Raw genomic sequence first — 26,493 nt, 5'->3', positions numbered from 1 at the left:
ATCTCTCACTCTAGATAGATCTTGCCTGAGCAGGGATATATCTATCTTTACTTCATCTATTTTGGCTGTCAAAGTTCCCTGGAGAGCCGCTATGGCATCAAGTACTTTAACTGTGCCGTCAGCATGGGGATCTGGGTCTGTACCTGAGCCGGCGCCATCTTCGGTCTGCATCTCCTTTTCCTGGCGGCGATATTGTGACAGCTTATCGGCCGCTCCGGTCGTCTTTTTCGGCGGTGACATTTCCCCACACCTGCCTGGATCACTGGGGGACAGATCGGAACTTTGTATGCCGCGGATATTAGCACAGGATCTGTGTTAGGAGTGCCGGGAGAAGGAGCTCTCTCTACTCACGTCCTACTCCATGAGCTGCCAGGCCACGCCCCCAATTTCAAATATTTCTACCAAATATTTTTACCTTCTGATATGACCAATTTATTACCAATGTACAGTCATCATTGTGATTCATGCATACTCTTATTGTTACCAGCATATGTATTATGAACTGTGCTCAATAGTCTTATTACTTTTGTATGTTAAATTACCTGTGCTATTTTGAACATGTATGTATAATGCAATGTGCAATAAAATTCCCTTATATTCACCCTATCATTCTTTGGGCTGTCATATGCTTCACACAAAGTCCCACACCCCTGTTATATGGTTATATACCCTTTTTCCTTAATATATAAATGGGATGGATGTCTATGTCCTTACCAGGTCATGACATCATATAAAGTCCCTAGGGATGGAAATACATGATCTCACCAGATCATGGCTTCCTAAAAGTCCCTTAATCCCCCACCCCTTTTTTCCTCAGTTGTTGTTTATACAAATAGGGATGGAAGCATTTGATGTAGCTCTACTAGTTTAGATATATATATATATATATATATATATATATATATATATATATATATATATATATATATATTCTCCTGCCATTAATGACCTATGTGTAGTCTCCCCTGATTTATTTATTTGTATATTTATAACTTTGTTACTATTTATCATAATATTTATAATTTTCTTCCTATTTTTTCCTGTTTGAGATCCCCAATCAATTTATTGCTCCAACTGTTTAACCAGCCCAGTTTGGGTACTGTTGATATGGGGGGAGTGCTGGGCCATCCTGGGGTCTGGTCTCTTTCTCATCCCGGGGGCTGCGACACGCTCTGCGGGCGTCCCCCCTCCCCCGCCGTCTTTTGACGGCCTGGGGGGGCGGATGTGCTGCCAGTGCGTGTCGGTGTCACGCTTCCGTTGCTGTGCGCGGGGCGCCGTTCTGACGCCATCGTGCACAGGCTGTGTTCACCACACTTGTGGGCTATGGGAGGGCTTGCCACGTACCGCTGACCGGAAGCAGCCATCCGGTGCCTGGCGCTCCTCCCCCCACCCCACGGCGTGACATTGGTGGACATCCCCGCGCCGGGCTATTTAGGGGCGCTTCTCAGGTGGTCACGATAATCGAGGCTCTCCACACACTATCCATCACTTGGATTGCTTTTCCATTGGTTACTCTGGTTCCCTTCATTGGGTTCCTCCTATACACAAGGTAATTGGCACCTCCTATTGCTTCATTACCACTCTTTTCCAGCTTCACTTCCTTCATTCACTTACCCAACATCACCCCTCTCTGTCCTTTCACCTCTATCCTTGTCCCCTCACCCCCCTTCCCCTTCTTTCCCCCCCCTTTTTCCCCCCTCCCCCTCTCATTCCCCCCCTCATCTTATTCCCCCCTTTCCCCCCCTCTTTTTACCCCCCCTTCTTTTTTCCCCCCCTCTTCTCTCTGGAAGTTCTTCCTTTCTCTTTTCTTCCCTCTGTTGTCTTCCTCCCCCCCCTTCCCCCTTCCCCCCTTCCCCCTGTTCCCCCTGTTCCCTTATCATTCCTTCTTCTCCTCCCCCTTATTTTCCCTTTCTCTTTCCTGTCCCTCTTCCTTTGCCTCCTCCCCCCCCCTCCCTAGTGTCCTTCACACCTCCTTGCTCACCATTGTCCCTTCACTCCCAGAATGTCCTCGGTTGCCGTGCCTGCCGTGAGTGCCGCCCATCCCCTACCCGCATGGCTGCCCACCTCAGCTCCCGGTGTGGGGTTGTTTCCTGGACTGTCTGTGGGGCCTCACCACTGCTCCTTCAACAGGCCCAACCTGAGTAAGTAAGCCTTGGTCATGGTGGTTCTAACTGTACCCCTAAACCTTGCCCTTATATGTCTACTGGTTTCCATTTTTCCAATTTTTTAACAAAATTTCTTAATTTTATAGCAACCACACGCACCTGCTCCTGACGAGTGGCAGAAGCCACGAAACGTGTAGAGCTTCTGAGTGTCGTGTTTCCACTAGTGTTATAAGAACTTCAAGTTATCATGTATTCTGTACCCCCACAGGCTAGTGAGACCATAGGTCCTGCAGGCTATATCCTTTCTTATCAATGGTATACACCTTTATTCTGTGGTGAACATGGGAATTTCAAATATTTCTACCAAATATTTTTACCTTCTGATATGACCAATTTATTACCAATGTAGAGTCATCATTGTGATTCATGCATACTCTTATTGTTACCAGCATATGTATTATGAGCTGTGCTCAATAGTCTTATTACTTTTGTATGTTAAATTACCTGTGCTATTTTGAACATGTATGTATAATGCAATGTGCAATAAAATTCCCTTATATTCACCCTATCATTCTGTGGGCTGTCATATGCTTCACACAAAGTCCCACACCCCTGGTATATGATTATATACCCTTTTTCCTTAATATATAAATGGGATGGATGTCTATGTCCTTACCAGGTCATGACATCATATGAAGTCCCTAGGGACTGAAATACATGATTTCACCAGATCATGGCTTCCTAAAAGTCCCTTAATCCCCCCCCCCTTTTTTTCCTCAATTGGCAGAATAAAGAAAAAATATTTGTTCAAAAGGTTTGAATACGTGGACAATTCCAACATATGTGATATGTTGTAGCCTTTTCTCCCCCACACCTCCAGTAGGTATCCAGGATGAAAGGTATCATTTACTGTAACATGTAAGGGCATCTATAGCATATAGTCAAGAGTTAAAAACTATTATCTTGTACTGAGGAAGCCACTGTAAGTGGATGTGTAAAAGTGAAGGATTTGAGAAGATCGGAGTACAGTGGAGCTCTTGTTCCCGTTCTGCTACATAGTGAGGTCTTGAGGAAAAGGCATCCAAATGCTGAAGTATAGTTCCTATTTTTTCATGTGTAAAATGGTGAAGTGAAAAGCTAACATTGTTAATAAAACCATAATTATAATTCAAAACTGCCATGGCTTTCAATACCATTTCTACTCTGACACACAAATCTTTCTCTCTACCTCTCAGCTCACTCCATCAGTTTCCTCACACATTAATATTTTACAGACAGACATATCAGTCTGGATTTCACAACACTCTCAAACTCAATCTGTCCAAATCTGAGCTCATATTATTTCCTCCCCCACTTGCCTCTTCCCCTGACTTCTCTGTCAAGATCAGCGGCACAACTATTAACCTGTCCCAGCATGCAAAGGTGCTAGGTACAATCATGGACTCTCCTTTCGCCCCCACATATAGTCACTGTCCAAATCTTGCTGCCTCAACTTCTGCAACATCTTTTAAAAAAGCCCCTTCTTAACCAATGACACCACATTCCACATTGCTTCTAATTCACTCCCTGATTATCTCTCACTTGGATTACTGCAACTCACTCCTCATTAGATTACCTTTACGTGGAAAAACCCGTTTCAGTCCATCGTGAATGCTACTGTCAGACTCATCCACCTGACCAACCATTCAGTGTCTGCTACCTCTCTCTGCTAATCCCTCCATTGACTTCCGCTCACCCAACAAATTACATTCAAAATACTAAGAACAACCTACAAAACCATCCACAATTCAGCCCTCAACTACATCACTAACCTAGTCTCAAAATACCAACCAAGTCATTCTCTTTGTTTCTCCCAAGGCCTCCTGCATGCTGACTCCCTTGTCACCTCCCATGCTCACCTCCAAGGCTTCTTTCAACCCTCTCCCATCCTCTGGAACTACCTACCTCATTCTGTCTATCTCCCACTGTTTATTTTTAGGTGATACCTGAACATCCTTCTTTTCAGGGAAGCCTATCCTGCTTTCACCTAACAACTATACTTTTATTTTCTCCATCAGTTCATCCCCCACAGTTATTACCTTTTGTATCACTTGACCCTCCCCTTGACCCTAATGAGCAGGGCCCTATCTAATTCTTCATGTATTGAATTGTATTGTATTGTCTGCCTTGATATTGTAAATACTGTGTAAACTGCGGGTGCTATATAAATCCTGAATAATAATAATAATAATAATAATAATAATAATAATAATAATAAATTATTGAGTGTCTTTCTAATGAAATGCTCACCTAATGAAATGCCCTCCACGAACAACAATGATGCCCTGTGGTGAACTTTGGGTTTAGACACAATGCCCTAACAGTGGGAGGAGATTAAAGGTACATAGTTAACTAGAGCCTGGGCCTTCACAGCACAAGTGCCACAGTCCTGGTACTGACCAAATATGCTTTAATGATTGTGCTACAACAACATTCCCAGAACATATTTAAAAAAAAAAAAACACATTTAAACCTCAACACAGTCAATTTAAAAAACTTAAATCCTTTGTATTACATATACTTTTATGCATAACGAATATAGACAGAAAGCTGATCCTAACTTACAGGAGAGTAATTAAAACAGTCAGGGACTTTACTGCTCATGTCTTGCCCCCTTTTTTACTGCTTCTCACTTTTGCACCCTTCCTCCAACACTGCATCCCCTTGTTTAAACGACTTCTGCTGGGCAAAGACTACCAAACACAGGTCAAAATGTGACTGGTCCCCACTGAACTGGTCACATTTCAATCAGCGCCTGGCCAGTTTGCACTGCTCACTTCTTGGCCCTAATGGCAGGTAGACATGGCTGCCCATGCAGCTGTGATGTTTTGCTTCACAGCATTAGGCAAAGAACCTGAGAAGAGAAATGAGGGCAGGTGGATGGCAGAGGCTGCCCATGCCAAAGAAGTCCATGACCCAGTTTGGGTGGAGACCCATAGTTTAAAAATTGATGATCTAGATCTTATACTCCAAACCAGTTTTGGTCAAGGGTATGTTTTTTGTTCTTTCACAATACTACTGAAAGAAGGAATTTATGGACCAAGCTACAAAATTATATTAAATCTATCTCAGGATCTGTCTTTTGGCTCCTGTTTAGCTTGCCTTGCTGTGTGATGGAATTGATACATGTTCCCACTGTCAATCTCATTCTGATGTTAGTAAAATATGCAATGAATGTAACATTCACCATGTGCTTGAGAGATAGGGCAAGAATTATTTGGCAAATGGATGGTGTATAGTAGGGATGGGCTTTATGTTCGAGTCGAACATGAGTTCAACTCGAACATTGGCTGTTCGCCCATTTGGGGTGTTCGCGGCAAATTCGAAAGCCGCGGAACACCCTTTAAAAGTCTATGGTAGAAATCAAAAGTGCTCATTTTAAAGGTTAATATGCAAATTATTGTCATAAAAAGTGTTTGGGGACCCGGGTCCTGCCCCAGGGGACATGTATCAATGCAAAAAAAAGTTTTAAAAATGGCCGTTTTTTCAGGAGCAGTGATTTTAATAATGCTTAAAGGGAAACGATAAAAGAGAAATATTCCTTCATACCTGGGGGGGTGTCTATAGTATGCTTGTAAAGTGGCGAATGTTTCCCATGTTTACAACAGCATATAAGCCTTTAAAATTAGCACTTTTGATTATTCATGTTCATGTCCCATAGACTTTAACCACTTGCCTACTGGGCACTTAAACCCCCCTCCTGCCCAGACCAATTTTCAGCTTTCAGCACTCTCACACTTTTAATGACAATTACTCAGCCATGTAATACTATACCCAAATGATTTTTTTTGTCCTTTTTTTCATATAAATAGAGCTTTCTTTTGGTGGTATTTGATCACCTCTGGGTTTTTTATTTTTTGCGCTATAATTGAAAAAAGACTGAAAATTTAGATAAAAAAACACATTTTTCTTAGTTTCTGTGATAAAATTTTGCAAATTATTAATTTTACTTCATAAATTTTGGCCACAATTTATACTGCTACATATCTTTGGTAAAAATAACCAAAATTAGTGGATATTATTTGGTCTTTGTGAAAGTTAGAGAGTCTACAAGCTGTGGTGCAAATCATAAAAAATTGATCACACCTGAAGTACTGGTGGCCTATCTTGTTTCCTGCAAGACAAACAAGTCAGGAAAGTACAAATACCCCCCAAACGACCCCTTTTTTGAAATTAGGTATTTAGTAAGATGCATGGTGAGCTTTTTGATGTTGTAATTTTTCCCCACAATTCTTTGCAAAAAGAAGATTTTTTTTTCCCCACAAAATTGTCATTGTAATAGGTTATTTCTCTCACATGGCATGTGTATACCACAAATAACACCCCAAAATACATTCTGCTACTCCTCCTGAGTATTACAATACCACATGTGTGGGACTTTTTCACAGCCTGGCCACATAAAGAGGCCCAACATGCAGGGAGCACCATCACGTGTTCTAGGAGCATAAATTACACATCTAACTTGTTGACTACCTATTACATTTTCGAAGGCCCTGGAGCACCAGGACAATGACACGTGACACTGATGTGGCACTGATGACAGTTGGCACTGATACAGGGCACTGATGACACTGATGTGGCACTGATACATGGCACTGATGAGACTGATGTGGCACTCATGACACTAATGTGGCACTGATGACAGATGGCACTAATATGCGGCACTGATGACACGTGGCACTGATGACAGATGGCACTGATGACAGATGGCACTAATACATGGCACTGATGCCACATGGCACTGATGACACATGGCACTAATACGTGGCACTGATGACAGATGGCACTAATACGTGGCACTGATGACACGTGACACTGATGACAGATGGCACTGATACATGGCACTGATGAAACGTGACACTGATGACAGATGCCACTGATACATGGCACTGATGACACGTGACACTGATAACAGATGGCATGTGACACTGATAGGTGGCACTGATGACAGATGGCACTGATGACAGATGGCACTTATACGTGGCACTGGGGACAGATGGCAGTGGGGACAGATGACAGTGGGGACAGATGGCAGTGACAGTTTTTTTTTTTATTCACGCTGCAACGGTTAGCTCTCCCTCCTCACACGCTGTCTCTGTGTGAAGAGGGAGAGCCGGCGATGAGAGATGATCTCATATGTTTACATATAAGATCATCTCTCATTGGCACTGCCGATCACGCTGTAAACGGCCGCTGTGATTGGCCGTTTACAGCGATCTGTGACTGGCTGTGTCCAAGGGACATGGCCAGCACAGAACTTTCCCAATGTGCGCCTGCAGGAGCATGCATCGCGGAAGAAAACAGGAGGACAACCAGGGACGGCCTCCCGGCAATTGGCGTCCGCGCTCTAGCCGTCTTTCGGCTATAACGTGTGCGCGAAGTGGTTAATGGTGTTTGCGTGTTCGAACAAGTTTTTTGCCTGTTCGCCTGTTCTGCTGCAAACCGAACAGGGGGGTGTTCGGCTCATCCCTAATGCATAGGAAACATTTTAATGTTAAAAAAAGATTTATGGGGCTATCCTAGTCCTAAAAACTTTTTTACATTTTTCAAATGTTTTGCATTCTATAAATGTAAATACAAGCATGTATACCAACTTTTTTTTATTTAAAAGAAAATATGAAATGTCAAAAAAGATATTGTATATGTTTTTATGTATGCTTCAGTATAAATCTAATGCCGTGTCCAGACGATCGGACATTCTGACAACAAAATCCTGGATTCATTTTCGACGGATGTTGGCTCAAACTTGTCTTGCATACACACGGTCACACAAAAATTGTCGGAAATTCAAGAACCCGATGACGTACAGCGATACGACCAGCTGAGAAAAATGAAGTTCAATAGCCAGTGTGGCTTTTCTGCTTGATTCCGAGCATGCATGGACTTTTGTGCGTCGGAATTGTGTACACATGCTCGGAATTTCCGACAACAAGTTCTGAGAACCTGCCCTCAAACATTTGTTGTCGGAAATTCTGACCGCAAATGTCCGATGGAGCATTCTCACGGTCGGAACTTCCGACAACAAGCTCACATTGAACATTTTTTGTCAGAAATTCCGACATAAGAGGTATTTGGTAACAAGTAAAATATCTGCTAAAGGCATGTAACCTAATACTTTTTTTTCTGATGTTAAATTATTTTGCTCCAGAGTGTAACAGTTGCACATTTTGCTATACTGACAAGCAGAGTGTTCAATAAAAATAGCACTTTGAGCAATATGAACTGTGTCACAAATGTAAGTGAGCTGTAGCTGTCAGAATGGTAATACTTCACAAACACTTCATTAGGCAGAGAAGAGACATCCGACTCTGGTCAGAGAAATGTACTGCTAAATGGTTCCTTTCTTTTTTTTATAGGATGACCCTCTTAAATGGAATGTGGTGTAATCACTGGAAAAGAAAGATGCAGCATATGTTATATTTTATCACTGTTTATATGGCTGCTGTTCAGCATACTGGTGGTAAGTTAATAACCTTTATGTATGTTTGTACTTAGGAGTTATTTTATATCATGGGTAGATTAGATTTTGGCTACATATTGTATATACTAGAGTGTTTGAGAACAAATAACTATGCATGACAGTTATAATTCCTTGAAATAAATGATTTAATCGTACTATTTCCATAGTGAAATGCAGGACACATAGAACCACCATTGCAATAGGGGACGTACTAAACTGCATATTGGGATGATGGGATGATTGGATTATTGGCTGCAATACTGAGAACTCTCACTAGATGTCAGTGTACCATATACACATATATATGGTAATGACTCTGCTGTTTCTCAAAATATGTTATTCTTTACTGCAGTGCTTGATACAATGTTGCAAGAAGCAGTTGCTAATGTTTAACTCTTCACTTGCTGATATATATGCAGCTGTACAACAGTTGCTGATATATATGCAGCTGTACAACAGGATAAAGAAGTAATATAAAAATTACATTTTACCTGTTTTTGATGGGAATATGGGTAGAATTATTATTGCTCATGGGGATTATTGGAAGAATATCATGCTAACACCCGACAATGAACATATTTAATTAACAATAATAATATGCATATACTTTTTCTACATAGGGATTATGGGTGGAATATTGTAGTTAGACATACATAGGAATATATTAAACCTATTTCTGATGAGAATATGCATATAATTATTTTTCTACATGGGGATTATTGGTGGAATATTGTTTATAAATATACATAGCAACATATTAAACCCATTTCTGATGAGAAAATGCATATAATTATTTTTTCTACGTGGGGATTATTGGTGGAATATTGTTTAAAAATATACATAGCAACATATTAAACCCATTTCTAATGAGAATATGCATATAATTATATTTCTACATGTGGATTATTGGTGGAATATTGTTTATAAATATACATAGCAACATAATAAACCCATTTATGATATGAATATGCATGTAATTATTTTTCTACATGGGGATTATTGGTGGAATATTGTTTATAAATATACATAGCAACATATTAAACCCATTTCTGATGAGAAAATGCATATAATTATTTTTCTACATGGGGATTATTGGTGGAATATTGTTGAAAAAATATACATAGCAACATATTAAACCCATTTCTAAAGAGAATATGCATACAATTATTTTTCTACATGGGGATTATTGGTGGAATATTGTTTATAAATATACATAGCAACATATTAAACCCATTTCTGATGAGACTATGCATATAATTATATTTCTACATGTGGATTATTGGTGGAATATTGTTTATAAATATACATAGCAACATATTAAACCCATTTCTGATGAGAATATGCATATAATTATTTTTCTACATGGGGATTATTGGTGGAATATTGTTTAAAAATATACATAGCAACATATTAAACCCATTTCCAATGAGAATATGCATATAATTATATTTCTACATGTGGATTATTGGTGGAATATTGTTTATAAATATACATAGCAACATATTAAACCCATTTCTAATGAGAATATGCATATAATTATTTTTCTACATGGGGATTATTGGTGGAATATTGTTCATAAATTTACATAGCAACATATTAAACCCATTTCTGATGAGAAAATGCATATAATTATTTTTCTGCATGAGGATTATTGGTGGAATATTGTTTAAAAATATACATAGCAACATATTAAACCCATTTCTAATGAGAATATGCATATAATTATAATTCTACATGGGGATTATTGGTGGAATATTGCTTATAAATATACATAGCAACATATTAAACCCATTTCTGATGAGAAAATGCATGCAATTATTTTCTACATGGGGATTATTGGTGGAATATTGTTTATAAATATACATAGCAACATATTAAACCCATTTCTGATGAGAATATGCATATGATTATATTTCTACATGTGGATTATTGGTGGAATATTGTTTATAAATATACATAGCAACATATTAAACCCATTTCTGATGAGAAAATGCATATAATTATTTTTCTACATGGGGATTATTGGTGGAATATTGTTTAAAAATATACATAGCAACATATTAAACCCATTTCTGATAAGAATATGCATATAATTATTTTTCTACATGGGGATTATTGGTGGAATATTGTTTATAAATATACATAGCACCATATTAAACCCATTTATGATATGAATATGCATGTAATTATTTTTCTACATGGGGATTATTGGTGGAATATTGTTTATAAATATACATAGCAACATATTAAACCCATTTCTAAAGAGAATATGCATATAATTATTTTTCTACATGGGGATTATTGGTGGAATATTGTTTAAAAATATACATAGCAACATATTAAACCCATTTCTAATGAGAATATGCATATAATTATATTTCTACATGTGGATTATTGGTGGAATATTGTATATAAATATACAAAGCAACATATTAAACCCATTTCTGATGAGTATATGCATATAATTATTTTTCTACATGGGGATTATTGGTGGAATATTGTTTATAAATATACATAGCAACATATTAAACCCATTTATGATATGAATATGCATGTAATTATTTTTCTACATGGGGATTATTGGTGGAATATTGTTTATAAATATACATAGCAACATATTAAACCCATTTCTGATGAGAAAATGCATATAATTATTTTTCTACATGGGGATTATTGGTGGAATATTGTTGAAAAAATATACATAGCAACATATTAAACCCATTTCTAAAGAGAATATGCATACAATTATTTTTCTACATGGGGATTATTGGTGGAATATTGTTTATAAATATACATAGCAACATATTAAACCCATTTCTGATGAGACTATGCATATAATTATATTTCTACATGTGGATTATTGGTGGACTATTGTTTATAAATATACATAGCAACATATTAAACCCATTTCTGATGAGAATATGCATATAATTATTTTTCTACATGGGGATTATTGGTGGAATATTGTTTATAAATATACATAGCAACATATTAAACCCATTTATGATATGAATATGCATGTAATTATTTTTCTACATGGGGATTATTGGTGGAATATTGTTTAAAAATATACATAGCAACATATTAAACCCATTTCCAATGAGAATATGCATATAATTATATTTCTACATGTGGATTATTGGTGGAATATTGTTTATAAATATACATAGCAACATATTAAACCCATTTCTAATGAGAATATGCATATAATTATTTTTCTACATGGGGATTATTGGTGGAATATTGTTCATAAATTTACATAGCAACATATTAAACCCATTTCTAATGAGAATATGCATATAATTATAATTCTACATGGGGATTATTGGTGGAATATTGCTTATAAATATACATAGCAACATATTAAACCCATTTCTGATGAGAAAATGCATGCAATTATTTTCTACATGGGGATTATTGGTGGAATATTGTTTATAAATATACATAGCAACATATTAAACCCATTTCTGATGAGAATATGCATATGATTATATTTCTACATGTGGATTATTGGTGGAATATTGTTTATAAATATACATAGCAACATATTAAACCCATTTCTGATGAGAAAATGCATATAATTATTTTTCTACATGGGGATTATTGGTGGAATATTGTTTAAAAATATACATAGCAACATATTAAACCCATTTCTGATGAGAATATGCATATAATTATTTTTCTACATGGGGATTATTGGTGGAATATTGTTTATAAATATACATAGCACCATATTAAACCCATTTATGATATGAATATGCATGTAATTATTTTTCTACATGGGGATTATTGGTGGAATATTGTTTATAAATATACATAGCAACATATTAAACCCATTTCTAAAGAGAATATGCATATAATTATTTTTCTACATGGGGATTATTGGTGGAATATTGTTTAAAAATATACATAGCAACATATTAAACCCATTTCTAATGAGAATATGCATATAATTATATTTCTACATGTGGATTATTGGTGGAATATTGTATATAAATATACAAAGCAACATATTAAACCCATTTCTGATGAGTATATGCATATAATTATTTTTCTACATGGGGATTATTGGTGGAATATTGTTTATAAATATACATAGCAACATATTAAACCCATTTATGATATGAATATGCATGTAATTATTTTTCTACATGGGGATTATTGGTGGAATATTGTTTATAAATATACATAGCAACATATTAAACCCATTTCTGATGAGAAAATGCATATAATTATTTTTCTACATGGGGATTATTGGTGGAATATTGTTGAAAAAATATACATAGCAACATATTAAACCCATTTCTAAAGAGAATATGCATACAATTATTTTTCTACATGGGGATTATTGGTGGAATATTGTTTATAAATATACATAGCAACATATTAAACCCATTTCTGATGAGACTATGCATATAATTATATTTCTACATGTGGATTATTGGTGGACTATTGTTTATAAATATACATAGCAACATATTAAACCCATTTCTGATGAGAATATGCATATAATTATTTTTCTACATGGGGATTATTGGTGGAATATTGTTTATAAATATACATAGCAACATATTAAACCCATTTATGATATGAATATGCATGTAATTATTTTTCTACATGGGGATTATTGGTGGAATATTGTTTAAAAATATACATAGCAACATATTAAACCCATTTCCAATGAGAATATGCATATAATTATATTTCTACATGTGGATTATTGGTGGAATATTGTTTATAAATATACATAGCAACATATTAAACCCATTTCTAATGAGAATATGCATATAATTATTTTTCTACATGGGGATTATTGGTGGAATATTGTTCATAAATTTACATAGCAACATATTAAACCCATTTCTGATGAGAAAATGCATATAATTATTTTTCTGCATGAGGATTATTGGTGGAATATTGTTTAAAAATATACATAGCAACATATTAAACCCATTTCTAATGAGAATATGCATATAATTATAATTCTACATGGGGATTATTGGTGGAATATTGCTTATAAATATACATAGCAACATATTTAACCCATTTATGATATGAAGATGCATGTAATTATTTTTCTACATGGGGATTATTGGTGGAATATTGTTTATAAATATACATAGCAGCATATTAAACCCATTTCTGATGAGAATATGCATATAATTATTTTTCTACATGGGGATTATTGGTGGAATATTGTTTATAAATATACATAGCAACATATTAAACCCATTTCTGATGAGAAAATGCATATAATTATTTTTTTACATGGGGATTATTGGTGGAATGTTGTCTAAAAATATACATAGCAACATATTAAACCCATTTCTAATGAGAATATGCATATAATTATATTTCTACATGTGGATTATTGGTGGAATATTGTTTACAAATATACATAGCAACATATTAAACCCATTTCTGATGAGAAAATGCATATAATTATTTTTCTACATTGGGATTATTGGTGGAATATTGTTTAAAAATATACATAGCAACATATTAAACCCATTTCCAATGAGAATATGCATATAATTATATTTCTACATGTGGATTATTGGTGGAATATTGTTTATAAATATACATAGCAACATATTAAACCCATTTCTGATGAGAATATGCATATAATTATTTTTCTACATGGGGATTATTGGTGGAATATTGTTTAAAAATATACATAGCAACATATTAAACCCATTTCCAATGAGAATATGCATATAATTATATTTCCTGACAGACTCCATGGCAGCCTACGTGTGGGTTAACCCCGCCTCCTCTCCAATGCTATAGGACCCCCTACCCTATAATATTGAGCTCACCTGTGTAGACTGTGTTCCTTTTTTGTCCTCCTCCAATGGACCTACACACACTGTTCACGTCCGGTCGGATGTTTCCAAGGTTTGGCATACCATTTAGGCGATGCAGCTCAGGGCCCAGCCACGGGCAGGCGTGTAGTTTCCTAGGCACTGGATTCCCCAAGTGGTGCAGTGGAGTCTGCCTCTGTATGCCTGAAGGCCCGGAGCATCAACGGCTGGCAAGGTCTGCGACCCTCTTCTTCATTTTTTCCATGGCAGTCGCCTTTGTGTTTTCTGTGTTGTCTATAGTCACATCTATGCTTTAATTCAGCTAAAACTGTGTCCCCAATTCCTTTCATAGTGGCTGGAGCGCTTTGCGTTCCAGCTCGCCGCGGCGCATCCGGGTCGCGGCCGCCGCCGTCGTCTGCGCATGTGCAGGGCTTCTGCGAAAGCGAGGCTTGGCTCACGTGTGCGCGGATTGGTGGTTTCCCTGGCGGCCGCGCAGATGCCGTTCGGCTGCCTCCCCACAGCGCAGGCGCGAGGTGGGGAGGCGGTGACGTCACTGGCGGGGATTTCAAAAGCGGCTTCTAGCTCCTGCCATAAGAGGATCATCCCAGGCAGTGAGCAGAGGTAGCAGCTTTCCCCAGCCCTGGTCTGCCTTATTAGGTATTTTTTGCCTGGTGCCCTTTTTTCTTAAAGGAAATTGCATAATGTTAAAAAAAAAAAAAAATGTATACATATGAATAAATAAATAAATAAATATTAATATGTATATGTGTGTATATATACTTATATATATAAATAATAACGGAGAAGGATTATGCGAGAATTATGTCATATATGTATTAGACATATATTAGTGTCTATTTCGTTCTTATTTAATTTTTCCTAAAAGGAATGTTGATACGAATTCATTTTGTTTTAAAAATGAATAAATAAATAAATAAATAAAAGGAAGAGAGGCAGACAAGTTCTTTTTCTTCCCTGGTTCTGGGTACATTTGGCATTTTCAGGCCTTTTTTCAGACCATCTGTTCGTGACGTTTTTGTCCAAAGGTCATGGACAAGTCACCGCCTTCAAGGTTTGTGCAGGTGAAGGGAGGGGTTGCGGTACAGTTGCAAGTGTGGCACTTTGTTGTCATATCTCGCCTCCAACCCCCCCCCCAATTTTCTCCTTCAGTCCTTTCAGGTTGAATCCTCAGGTCGAGGTCCAGAACGACAGAGACCTTGCCAGGCCACAACACAACAGCCGAGGAGACGTTTCCATTCCTCCTCCAACAAGGAGATGTTTCCATTCCTCCTTTAAACAGAGGAGACGTTCCCATTCCTCCGCCAACAAGGAGATGTTTCCATACCTCCTTTAAGCAGAGGAGATGTTCCATTCCTCCTCCAACAAGGAGATGTTTTCATTCCTCCTTTAAGCAGAGGAGATGTTCCATTCCTCCTCCAACAAGGAGATGTTTTCATTCCTCCTTTAAGCAGAGGAGATGTTCCATTCCTCCTCCAACAAGGAGATGTTTTCATTCCTCCTTTAATCAGAGGAGACGTTCCCATTCCTCCTCCATCAAGGAGATGTTCCATTCCTCCTTTAAACAGAGGAGACATTCCCATTCCTCTTCCCACAAGGAGATGTTCCTTTCCTCCTTTAAACAGAGGAGACGTTCCCATTCCTCCTCCCACAAGGAGATGTTCCATCCCTTCTTTAAATAGAGGAGATGTTCCCATTCCTCCTCCGAAAAGGAGACGTTCCATTCCTCCTTTAAAACAGAGGGGACGTTCCCATTCCTCCTCCCATAATGAGATGTTCCATTCCTCCTTTAAACAAAAGAAATGTTCCCATACCTCCTCCAGTCACCGCACACACTGCCATGACAGCCGCTCTGATCACAGAGCCTGCTGGGGATGTGGGACACGACTCCCAGAGAGCAAGTCACCGTGTGACCCATCTTTTGCCCAGGCGGCTGGAAAGCAAAAGACACAAATAAGATGGAGTCTCTTATCAAGCGTGTGATTCTTCAACCCCTAGAGGAGTGGCATGCAACCTACACGCGGAGCCCCTATCTGGCTCCCTGGCTGACGGGGCCCAGGAAGATCCAGGCCTATTCCAGCCCTACGATGCCTCCCCAGGCTCTTAAGCCAGTGATTTGAAAGGAGATGAATTCATCTGAGGTCTTGATTTCTCTCTGGTTTCCCCACTAGTCACAGTGGTCGAAGAAGCCCTGAAGTGGGAGGAGCCTTCCACTCAGTCGGCTAAGCAAAGGAGAATAACCTGGGGAAGGAAGGTTCTGATTTTCTGCTCTTAGTGGAATTGTAGGAGCAAAGTGGACAAGAAAACTTCCATGTCAAGTAAAACCTCTAGTCTTTATCCCTTCAAAGCAGAAGAGGTGAAACATCTGGTAAATGCTCCCCTCATAGATGCAGCATTACTGCTACATTATTGCTACTGCCTGGCTAAACACGTCTCCTTTTTCCTAGAAGATACCGTATCCTTTGATACGGGCTCAAGAGGAGAATAGTCCAAGGTCTTGTGAAAATTTACAGGTTAGCTGATATGACTTGCAAACCCGTCCTGGCCCTAGCAGCTTGTCCAAGGCGATGGAAGCTCTGACAGAAAACGTGGACTCCATTCTAAGGGGGAAAAGCTAGCCATGGGCCTGACAGTTCAGGAATTGAAGCCGGCAATGGACTTCCTGGGATGAGCGTCGATCGGTCTTATCCGCCTGTTAGCTCGGGCTACGCTGTCCTGGGTTACGGCCGAGCGGCCTTATGGTTACACCCTTGGTTCGCTGATTTAAGATAGGCGTCTGTTTGGCTGGGAGAGACCCCAGCCCAGAAGAAGCAGCATTGGACGTTCATGAGAAGCACGCTCATACAGGCCTGGCCAGGGACTTCAAAAGTAATTGATGCAGGGGGCGGACGCCCTTCTGAAAATCCACAAAGATCCAGGTATCCAGTGGTCGCGAGCCGGCCAAGTCGTTTCGAGATTAGGCTTGCCCAGGCGGGTCAGGAAGGGGATCGTGGACCATAAAGACGATCTCATCAGGTCACACACGGTCCTTCGGCGGCACTCCTTTCCCCGGATTCATCTCTACCCTGCTACCATGACTAGAAGAGATATGCAAATGTTCCGCCCTATGTGAATTTGCTGAAAACACAGGGAGCGGTGCCTGTCCTGAACGGCGAGGAGTTCCGAGGGGTATTCTTCCTTCCCTCTTCCTAGCTCAGGAAAGGAACGGTGCTTGGTGTCCAGTGTTAGTCCTGATTTATCTATCCAAAAGGAGACTCTGGCGACCATTCAGCAAGCTACACAACCAGGAGATTGGTTAATCTCAATAGACTTGAAGGTTTCTTATTTCCACGTTCCTGTGCAGAGGTTTCTGCATATGCATTCGGTTCCAAGCCGGCCAAGAACATCTGCAGTTTACCTGCCTCCACTTTTGGCTGACAATCTCTCTCCGAGTATTCTCGAAAGTCCTTCAGGCTTTGGTGGCCCTCAGCCGAATAAAGGGATACACTTGTACCACTTCCTAGGCGATCTCTTGGTGTTGTCCCTAGTCAAAAAAAAAAAAAAAAAAGCAGCTGCTGGTCCACAGGGAGCAAGTTATCTAAATATTGATAGAACTCGGGCGGTTCCTAAACCAAGGGGAAAGCCAGCTAGAACCAGTCCAGCGCTTGGTATACTTAGGGGCTCAGTTCATCAACAATGGGGAACACCATCTCTCTTCCAGTAGAGAAGATTCCAGTCGTCCTCGGGAGAATCTGTCTGTCTCTGAGCTCCACACGCTGGAAGGGTTCAGCGCTTGAAAATTATAGGTACGGTGGTTTCTACGATCCCCATGGTCGAATGGGCCCTATGGAGGGTACGCTCTTTTGGTCAGGGCCTCTTCAACAATGGAATTCAGGAGGCGTCAATCAGTTGACTCATATGACATCATTGATGAAGAACAGCCTCTTCGGGTGGCTTCAACGCAAAATTCTATCAATTACCACTCCATCGCTCCAGTCTCCTGAAGTCACGGTCACACCTGATGCCAACAGGGCTGGTGGGGGGCCCTCTGCAGGGTGGAACTTGCACAAGCCAAGTGGGATGCCCGTCTTTTTATTCTGCGCTTGAATATCCTGGACCTTCGGGCAGCTGGGTATGCCCTTCAGTCCTTCTCATGGATGGGGAGTCAGTATCATTGGAGATGGGTCTAATACAGGAAGGGACAAGGAGATACCAGGAGCTCCATCCTGCTCCAAGAAGTCTAGTCCATCATGTCTTGGGCTCAGAAATATCTGGCCAACGTTTCAGCAGTCTTCATTCCCGGTGTCCAGAACGTCCAGGCGGACTTCCTGTCGCGCACTCAGTTAGACAACAATGAATGGTCTCTTCATGTACAGACATCCGAGAATGATTGGTTTAACTATTTTTTCCTTCATGAGCTCAAGGAAGAAGTGCTTGAAAAAAGTTTATAGCTGAATTTGGGCTAAGTCGCTCAGGTTCTCATCTTCTACGGACGATTCAGGTGGAAATCCAAAAGCTCAGGATATCCTCAGCTTCCTTCATTCCAGTCTAGGTCTTTCTCTATTTATCGGCTCTCCTAGAGTCTGAGCTTCAGCCTTGTCGGCTTTCTCTGGTACATCATGGGCTGTGCACCCTTTAATCCAGCAGTTCTTCAGTGGAGCGTCAAGACTCGGACCACAAAGGAGACCAAGTTTTCCCAAAGGGGAACTTCCCCTTGTTCTCAACTCACTGTCTCAAATCAGTATCATGGGATCCTCCCGCTTTCCATTGAAATCCTTTCTACTAAAGTCTCCTTCCTAGTAGCCATTACCTTGGCTAAAGGGGTCGCAGAAGATTGGGTAACTAGGTCACGAAGAACCTTTTCTGACATTTTTCCGGACCGGGTGGTCCTTATTCCTAGGCTCGGCTCAAATGCAAAGTTACCTCAGGGTTCCTTAAGTTCCTAGAAATCATTCTGCCTACACTCAGGACCCCAGGGTCCATTAAAATTTCATCCTCTAATCATAGGCAAAATTTCTGAAAGTATATCGGCAAGTTACTTCCTCCTTCTCACGCTCTAACTACCTGTCTGTCCCGCACTCTAGCAGTAACAGAGCGACTACGGCCTGGATTGGCCAGTTCATCCAACAGGCTTATAGAGCGAGGGGCCTGGCTCCTCTGGAGGCAGTAGTGGCATGCTCTACCAGGGGTATAGCGGCTTCAGGGGCAGCAGCCCGGAACGTGGCTTCAGACGTCATCTGCAGGCGGCCTCATGGGCCTCTATTAAAACTTTAACGTCACATTATTATATTGAGCCTGCTCCGCTATCTTCTGTGAACTTTGCTTTATAAATCCTGTCGGTTGACGGGTCAAATTAAATTTATTTCTGTTCAGCATGCCCACCCGTGTGGATTGGCTAGTTATTTCCCACACGTAGGCTGCCATGGAGTCTGTCAGGAAAAAGGAAAATTTATTATCAAATATTTACCGTAATTTTCCTTTCCTGATGGACTCCATGGCAGACGGAGCTCCCACCCATCAGTCAAGAGTAGGCTAGTTACGGAACACAGTCTACAAAGGTGAGCTCAATCTTATAGGGTAGGGGGTCCTATAGCATTGGAGAGGAGGCGGGGTTAACCCACACGTAGGCTGCCATGGAGTCCATCAGGAAAGGAAAATTACGGTAAGTATTTGATAATAAATTTTCCTTTTTCTACATGTGGATTATTGGTGGAATATTGTTTATAAATATACAAAGCAACATATTAAACCCATTTATTTCTGATGAGAAAATGCATATAATTATTTTTCTACATGGGGATTATTGGTGGAATATTGTTTATAAATATACATAGCAACATATTAAACCCATTTCTGATGAGAATATGCATATAATTATATTTCTACATGGGGATTATTGGTGGAATATTGTTTATAAATATACATAGCAACATATTAAACCTATTTCTGATATGAAAATGCATATAATTATTTTTCTACATGGGGATTATTAGTGGAATATTGTTTATAAATATACATAGCAACATATTAAACCCATTTCTGATGAGAATATGCATATAATTATATTTGTACATGGGGATTATTGGTGGAATATTGTTCATAAATATACATAGCAACATAGTAAACCCATTTCTGATAAGAATATGCATATAATTATATTTCTACATGGGGATTATTGGTAGAATATTGTTTATAAATATACATAGCAACATATTAAACCTATTTCTGATATGAAAATGCATGTAATTATTTTCCTACATGGGGAATATTGGTGGAATATTGTTTATAAATATACATAACAACATATTAAACCAATTTCTGATGAGAATATGCATAAAATTATATTTCTACATGGGGATTATTGGTGGAATATTGTTTATAAATATACATTTATTTATTTATTTATTTATTTCAGGTACTTATATAGCGCCGTCAATTTACGCAGCGCTTTACATATACATTTTACATTCACATCAGTCCCTACCCTCAAGGAGCTTACAATCTACATAGCAACATATATGCATATTCTCATCAGAAATGAGTTTAATATGTTGCTATGTATATTTATAAACAATATTCCACCAATAATCCCCATGTAGAAATATAATTATATGCATATTCTTATCAGAAATGGGTTTAATATGTTGCTATGTATATTTATAAACAATATTCCACCAATAATCCCCATGTAGAATTATAACTATATGCATATTCTCATCAGAAATGGGTTTAATATGTTGCTATGTATATTTACAAGCAATATTCCACCAATAATCCCCCATGTAGAATTATAATTATATGCATATTCTCATCAGAAATGGGTTTAATATGTTGCTATGTATATTTATAAAAAATATTCCACCAATAATCCCCATGTAGAAAAATAATTACATGCATTTTCATATCATAAATGGGTTTAATATGTTGCTATGTATATTTTTAAACAATATTCCACCAATAATCCCCATGTAGAAAAATAATTATATGCATATTCTCATCAGAAATGGGTTTAATATTTATTTTATTTTATTTTTATTTTATTTCAGGTACTTATATAGCGTCGTCAATTTACGCAGTGCTTTACATATACATTGTACATTCACATCAGTCCCTACCCTCAAGGAGCTATGTATATTTATAAACAATATTCCACCAATAATCCCAATGTAGAAAAATAATTATATGCATTTTCTCATCAGAAATGGGTTTAATATGCTGCTATGTATATTTATAAACAATATTCCACCAATAATCCCCATGTAGAAAAATAATTATATGCATATTCTCATCAGAAATGGGTTTAATATGCTGCTATGTATATTTCTAAACAATATTCCACCAATAATCCCCATGTAGAAAAATAATTATATGTATATTCTCTTTAGAAATGGGTTTAATATGTTGCTATGTATATTTATAAACAATATTCCACCAATAATCCACATGTAGAAATATAATTATATGCATATTCTCATTGGAAATGGGTTTAATATGTTGCTATGTATATTTATAAACAATATTCCACCAATAATTCACATGCAGAAATATAATTATATGCATATTCTCATTGGAAATGGGTTTAATATGTTGCTATGTATATTTTTAAACAATATTCCACCAATAATGCCCATGTAGAAAAATAATTATATGCATATTCTCATCAGAAATGGGTTTAATATGTTGCTATGTATATTTATAAACAATATTCCACCAATAATCCCCATGTAGAAAAATAATTACATGCATATTCATATCATAAATGGGTTTAATATGTTGCTATGTATATTTATAAACAATATTCCACCAATAATCCCCATGTAGAAAAATAATTATATGCATTTTCTCATCAGAAATGGGTTTAATATGTTGCTATGTATATTTATAAACAATATTCCACCAATAATCCCCATATAGAAAAATAATTGTATGCATATTCTCTTTAGAAATGGGTTTAATATGTTGCTATGTATATTTTTAAACAATATTCCAACAATAAAGCCCATGTAGAAAAATAATTATATGCATTTTCTCATCAGAAATGGGTTTAATATGTTGCTATGTATATTTATAAACAATATTTCACCAATAATCCCCATGTAGAAAAATAATTATATGCATATTCTCATCAGAAATGGGTTTAATATGCTGCTATATATATTTATAAACAATATTCCACCAATAATCCCCATGTAGAAAAATAATTATATGCATTTTCTCATCAGAAATGGGTTTAATATGTTGCTATGTATATTTATAAACAATATTCCACCAATAATCCCCATGTAGAAAAATAATTATATGCATATTCTCTTTAGAAATGGGTTTAATATGTTGCTATGTATATTTATAAACAATATTCCACCAATAATCCACATGTAGAAATATAATTATATGCATATTCTCATTGGAAATGGGTTTAATATGTTGCTATGTATATTTTTAAACAATATTCCACCAATAATCCCCATGTAGAAAAATAATTATATGCATATTCTCATCAGAAATGGGTTTAATATGTTGCTATGTATATTTATAAACAATATTCCATCAATAATCCCCATGTAGAAAAATAATTACATGCATATTCATATCATAAATGGGTTTAATAAGTTGCTATGTATATTTATAAACAATATTCCACCAATAATCCCCATGTAGGAAAATAATTTTATGCATATTCTCATCAGAAATGGGTTTAATATGTTGCTATGTATATTTATAAACAATATTCCACCAATAATCCCCATCTAGAAAAATAATTATATGCATATTCTCATCAGAAATGGGTTTAATATGCTGCTATGTATATTTATAAACAATATTCCCCATGTAGAAAAATAATTATATACATATTTATATCAGAAATAGGTTTAATATATTCCTATGTATGTCTAACTACAATATTCCACCCATAATCCCTATGTAGAAAAAGTATATGCATATTATTATTGTTAATTAAATATGTTCATTGTCGGGTGTTAACATGATATTCCTCCAATAATCCCCGTGAACAATAATAATTCTACCCATATTCCCATCAAAAACAAGTAAAATGTAATTTTTATATTACTTCTTTATCCTGTTGTACAGCTGCATATATATCAGCAACTGTTGTACAGCTGCATATATATCAGCAAGTGAAGAGTTAAACATTAGCAACTGCTTCTTGCAACATTGTATCAAGCACTGCAGTAAAGAATAACATATTTTGAGAAACAACAGTCATTACCATATATATGTGTATATGGTACACTGACATCTAGTGAGAGTTCTCAGTATTGCAGCCAATAATCCAATCATCCCATCATCCCAATATGCAGTTTAGTACGTCCCTTGCAATAGTCCCTACCCCAAGGATATACCCATATATAATTCATTGTGTTGAAACCAGTGAACATTTTACATTTTGTTTTGTTATAAGAAGAAGCCAATAAAAGCACAGGGGACCTGATTCGCTAAAGAAAAGTTTTATAAAAAAAATTTCTATGAGGGATGTGTGGACAGGGCTTATTGGTCCCAAATGTGGGCCCAGAAGAATGCCAGAAGAACTGCTTGCTAGTGCCCCCAAAGGTGGGCTGAGGCTGATATTTAATGAAAGGTTGGCGTTAAGGCTGCACTTAAAAGTGTACTCTTTACTTTGTAACCTAAAAGCAATGCTTTTCCACAAGAACACATTTAACTCCTTACAATCTGTGGCTCAATTTCTGTATTCTCTGCATTATTCACTCCAAATATCAGTTTCTTATTACACTCTATACACTCTGGATTACAGTTCTTCAATATACTTCATAACACCTCCCTCACTTTAGCTGTGCAGTATTTCTGAGCTGGTACCGCTAAGTCTGTACTGGACTCCACTAGCCCAGTAACGCGTCACTTCATTCCCAGTGACATTGATTCATGTATTTCCCCATGAATACTAGGAAGCTGAACTTTTTTTACTACACCCGTGCTTATTCTTCTTTTTAGGCCCCAATTTCAACTCCCATGACTGCCAGGCTGGGTCCCTAGGACACTTGTGCCGCAATGTTGGACCCAGTATTGGGGTTCCCATTGCTAGGGTAGGAGCCTAAGCAGATAAGCTCCTTCACTACCAGGACCTTCCATCACCTTTGCTAAGGCACTGCTTCCAGATCAGCTTGCTTCATATGCACATAGACACAAGTAGAGTAGCCATTAGCAATGGCAATGCAGCCTCCTACAAATAGCTTTGCTGCACATTAGACATTTGTACTGCATCTACCCTATCTTGTCTTGTCCCCTACTTAAGCCCTGTTCTTTGTGATACACCCCTTTAAGGTTGCCTTCAAGTAATTTCAGACCAGGCCAAGTTGAATAACTGTAAGCATTCTTTACTGAAGATATTTAAGAGTAACATATGAACTGTCAACAGAAGATGCCTTTAACAAATTCCTGTACATAATCTTCTAAGTGCCCCTTAGTAGGTGTACTGGTGCTCCTGTGAGGTGGTCACACCTTAATTAGGCAAGGGAGTCTATTAGTCCTTAGTAAACAAGAGTCTATACTCTGGAAAACCAACTGGACGCCTACAAGGGGCAGTCTAGTGCAACAGTTCAGATTTCTAGCAGCAACTTGTTCTTTTAAGTAGAGGCACCTGAAACCGAACCTTCAGCTGTCTTACTAATTACAGCACCCACTGAAAGGTAGTTTCCCCTCCTTGTTATATGTTTGTTCTTTTTTTTTCAAATTTTAATATTTTATTTATTCATAGGACATACTCCAAGATATACAGTTGTCTTTCTAATAAACATAACATTACAATTAATCATTTCATATTTATAACCTGTCGTTGCATCCTAAACTAATCATTTAGAGTATCGTTTCCGTTTCACCTCATACATTCTAGAAAATATAGAAGAAAAAACACGGCATACTTCTGGCACCTTAGGGATGTAGTGAGTGGCATCCCACATGTACCGCCCCTTCCACCCTTTAAGACCCATCCTAATCATAATTTTTAAAAAAAACTAAACTAACAAAAAAAAGGGGGGGAAGAGGTATTCTCATGTAAGCTCGCGTATCACAAGGAGAAGTAGGATGATGGTACTCTTAGGTGTCTCCCTAGTTTTTTTATCTACTTTTAGCTATTAAGAAGGGTTCTTCCCTCATCTGAGGACAAGAAGGTATTCCGTGATGACCAAATCTTGGAGTATAGTTCTTGTTGATGTCGTGCAGAAAGTACCAGGTCTTCTAATCTAATAATCTCCTTTACTCTATGTAGCCACATCCCAACTGTAGGTGGTAGTGGCGATTTCCACATCCGCGGAATACAGGCCTTAGCTGCATCTAAAAGATGACAAATAATAGACTCCTTATATACCTTTTCTGGTATATTAGACTCATAAAAAAGAAAAAAGGCAGGATCCCCCGGTAATGTATAATTTATAAAATTTTGAAGAATACTTCCAACCTCTGTCCAAAAATATCTTAGTTTAGTGCAGTTCAAGAATATATGTAGGATAGTGCCTTTACTTTCCTGGCCAACACAAGTCAGAGCATTCAGGGAATATTCTCTTCCTTCAGCCTCTCTGGTGTTCTATACCAACAGGTGAGAATCTTAAAATTAGTCTCTTGTGTTTTTGCACAAATCGAAGATTTGTGAATACGTCTAAGGTGTCGCTGTATTGTATTAAAGGGTTTACCTAGATCCTGTTCCCATTCCCGAAAAAAGTTCAAGGAATCATTTCTCCCTAGTTAATAATTCATAATTGGCCGATAATGTGTGAGACATTGCTTCAGTCTCTGAACAATATTTCTCAAAGGTAGTAGGAGGTCTGGTAAACAATCCAGGGGTTGAGAGAGTGTTAAGAAAATGTGTAATCTGGAGAGCATTCCAGAATACACCCCTGATTGTGTCATCATCTCTGGGATTGTCAACCACCTCTCCTTTTTTACATAGCAGGGCACTTGTCTATAACTCTCGTTTAATAAATGCCGGAAGGCCGTATCTTCAATCCCCAGTGGGAAGAGAGGATTTCCAAGTATCGGATATAAAGGAGAAGTCTCAGGGTCTATTCCCATTAAGGGTAACAAGTCCAAGCAAAGTTTCACTGTATTCCTTATTAAA

General features: G+C 37.8%; 1 protein-coding gene across 3 annotated transcripts in view; it reads left to right on the top strand.

Moving 5' to 3' along the window:
* LOC141133523 (adhesion G-protein coupled receptor G6-like) overlaps positions 1–26,493 on the top strand; it is a 287,556-nt gene that overhangs the window by 81,842 nt on the left and 179,221 nt on the right. For all 3 annotated transcript variants that reach the window (XM_073622952.1, XM_073622954.1, XM_073622953.1), the window contains exon 2: positions 8,501–8,604. In XM_073622952.1, coding sequence (XP_073479053.1) covers positions 8,501–8,604 — 104 coding nt within the window. The remainder of the gene's footprint in view (positions 1–8,500; positions 8,605–26,493) is intronic.

The sequence above is a fragment of the Aquarana catesbeiana genome, linkage group LG03 (assembly GCF_042186555.1).
Source record: "Aquarana catesbeiana isolate 2022-GZ linkage group LG03, ASM4218655v1, whole genome shotgun sequence".
Classification (NCBI taxonomy): Eukaryota; Metazoa; Chordata; class Amphibia; order Anura; family Ranidae; genus Aquarana; species Aquarana catesbeiana.
This window is presented reverse-complemented; position numbering and strand designations above follow the sequence as displayed.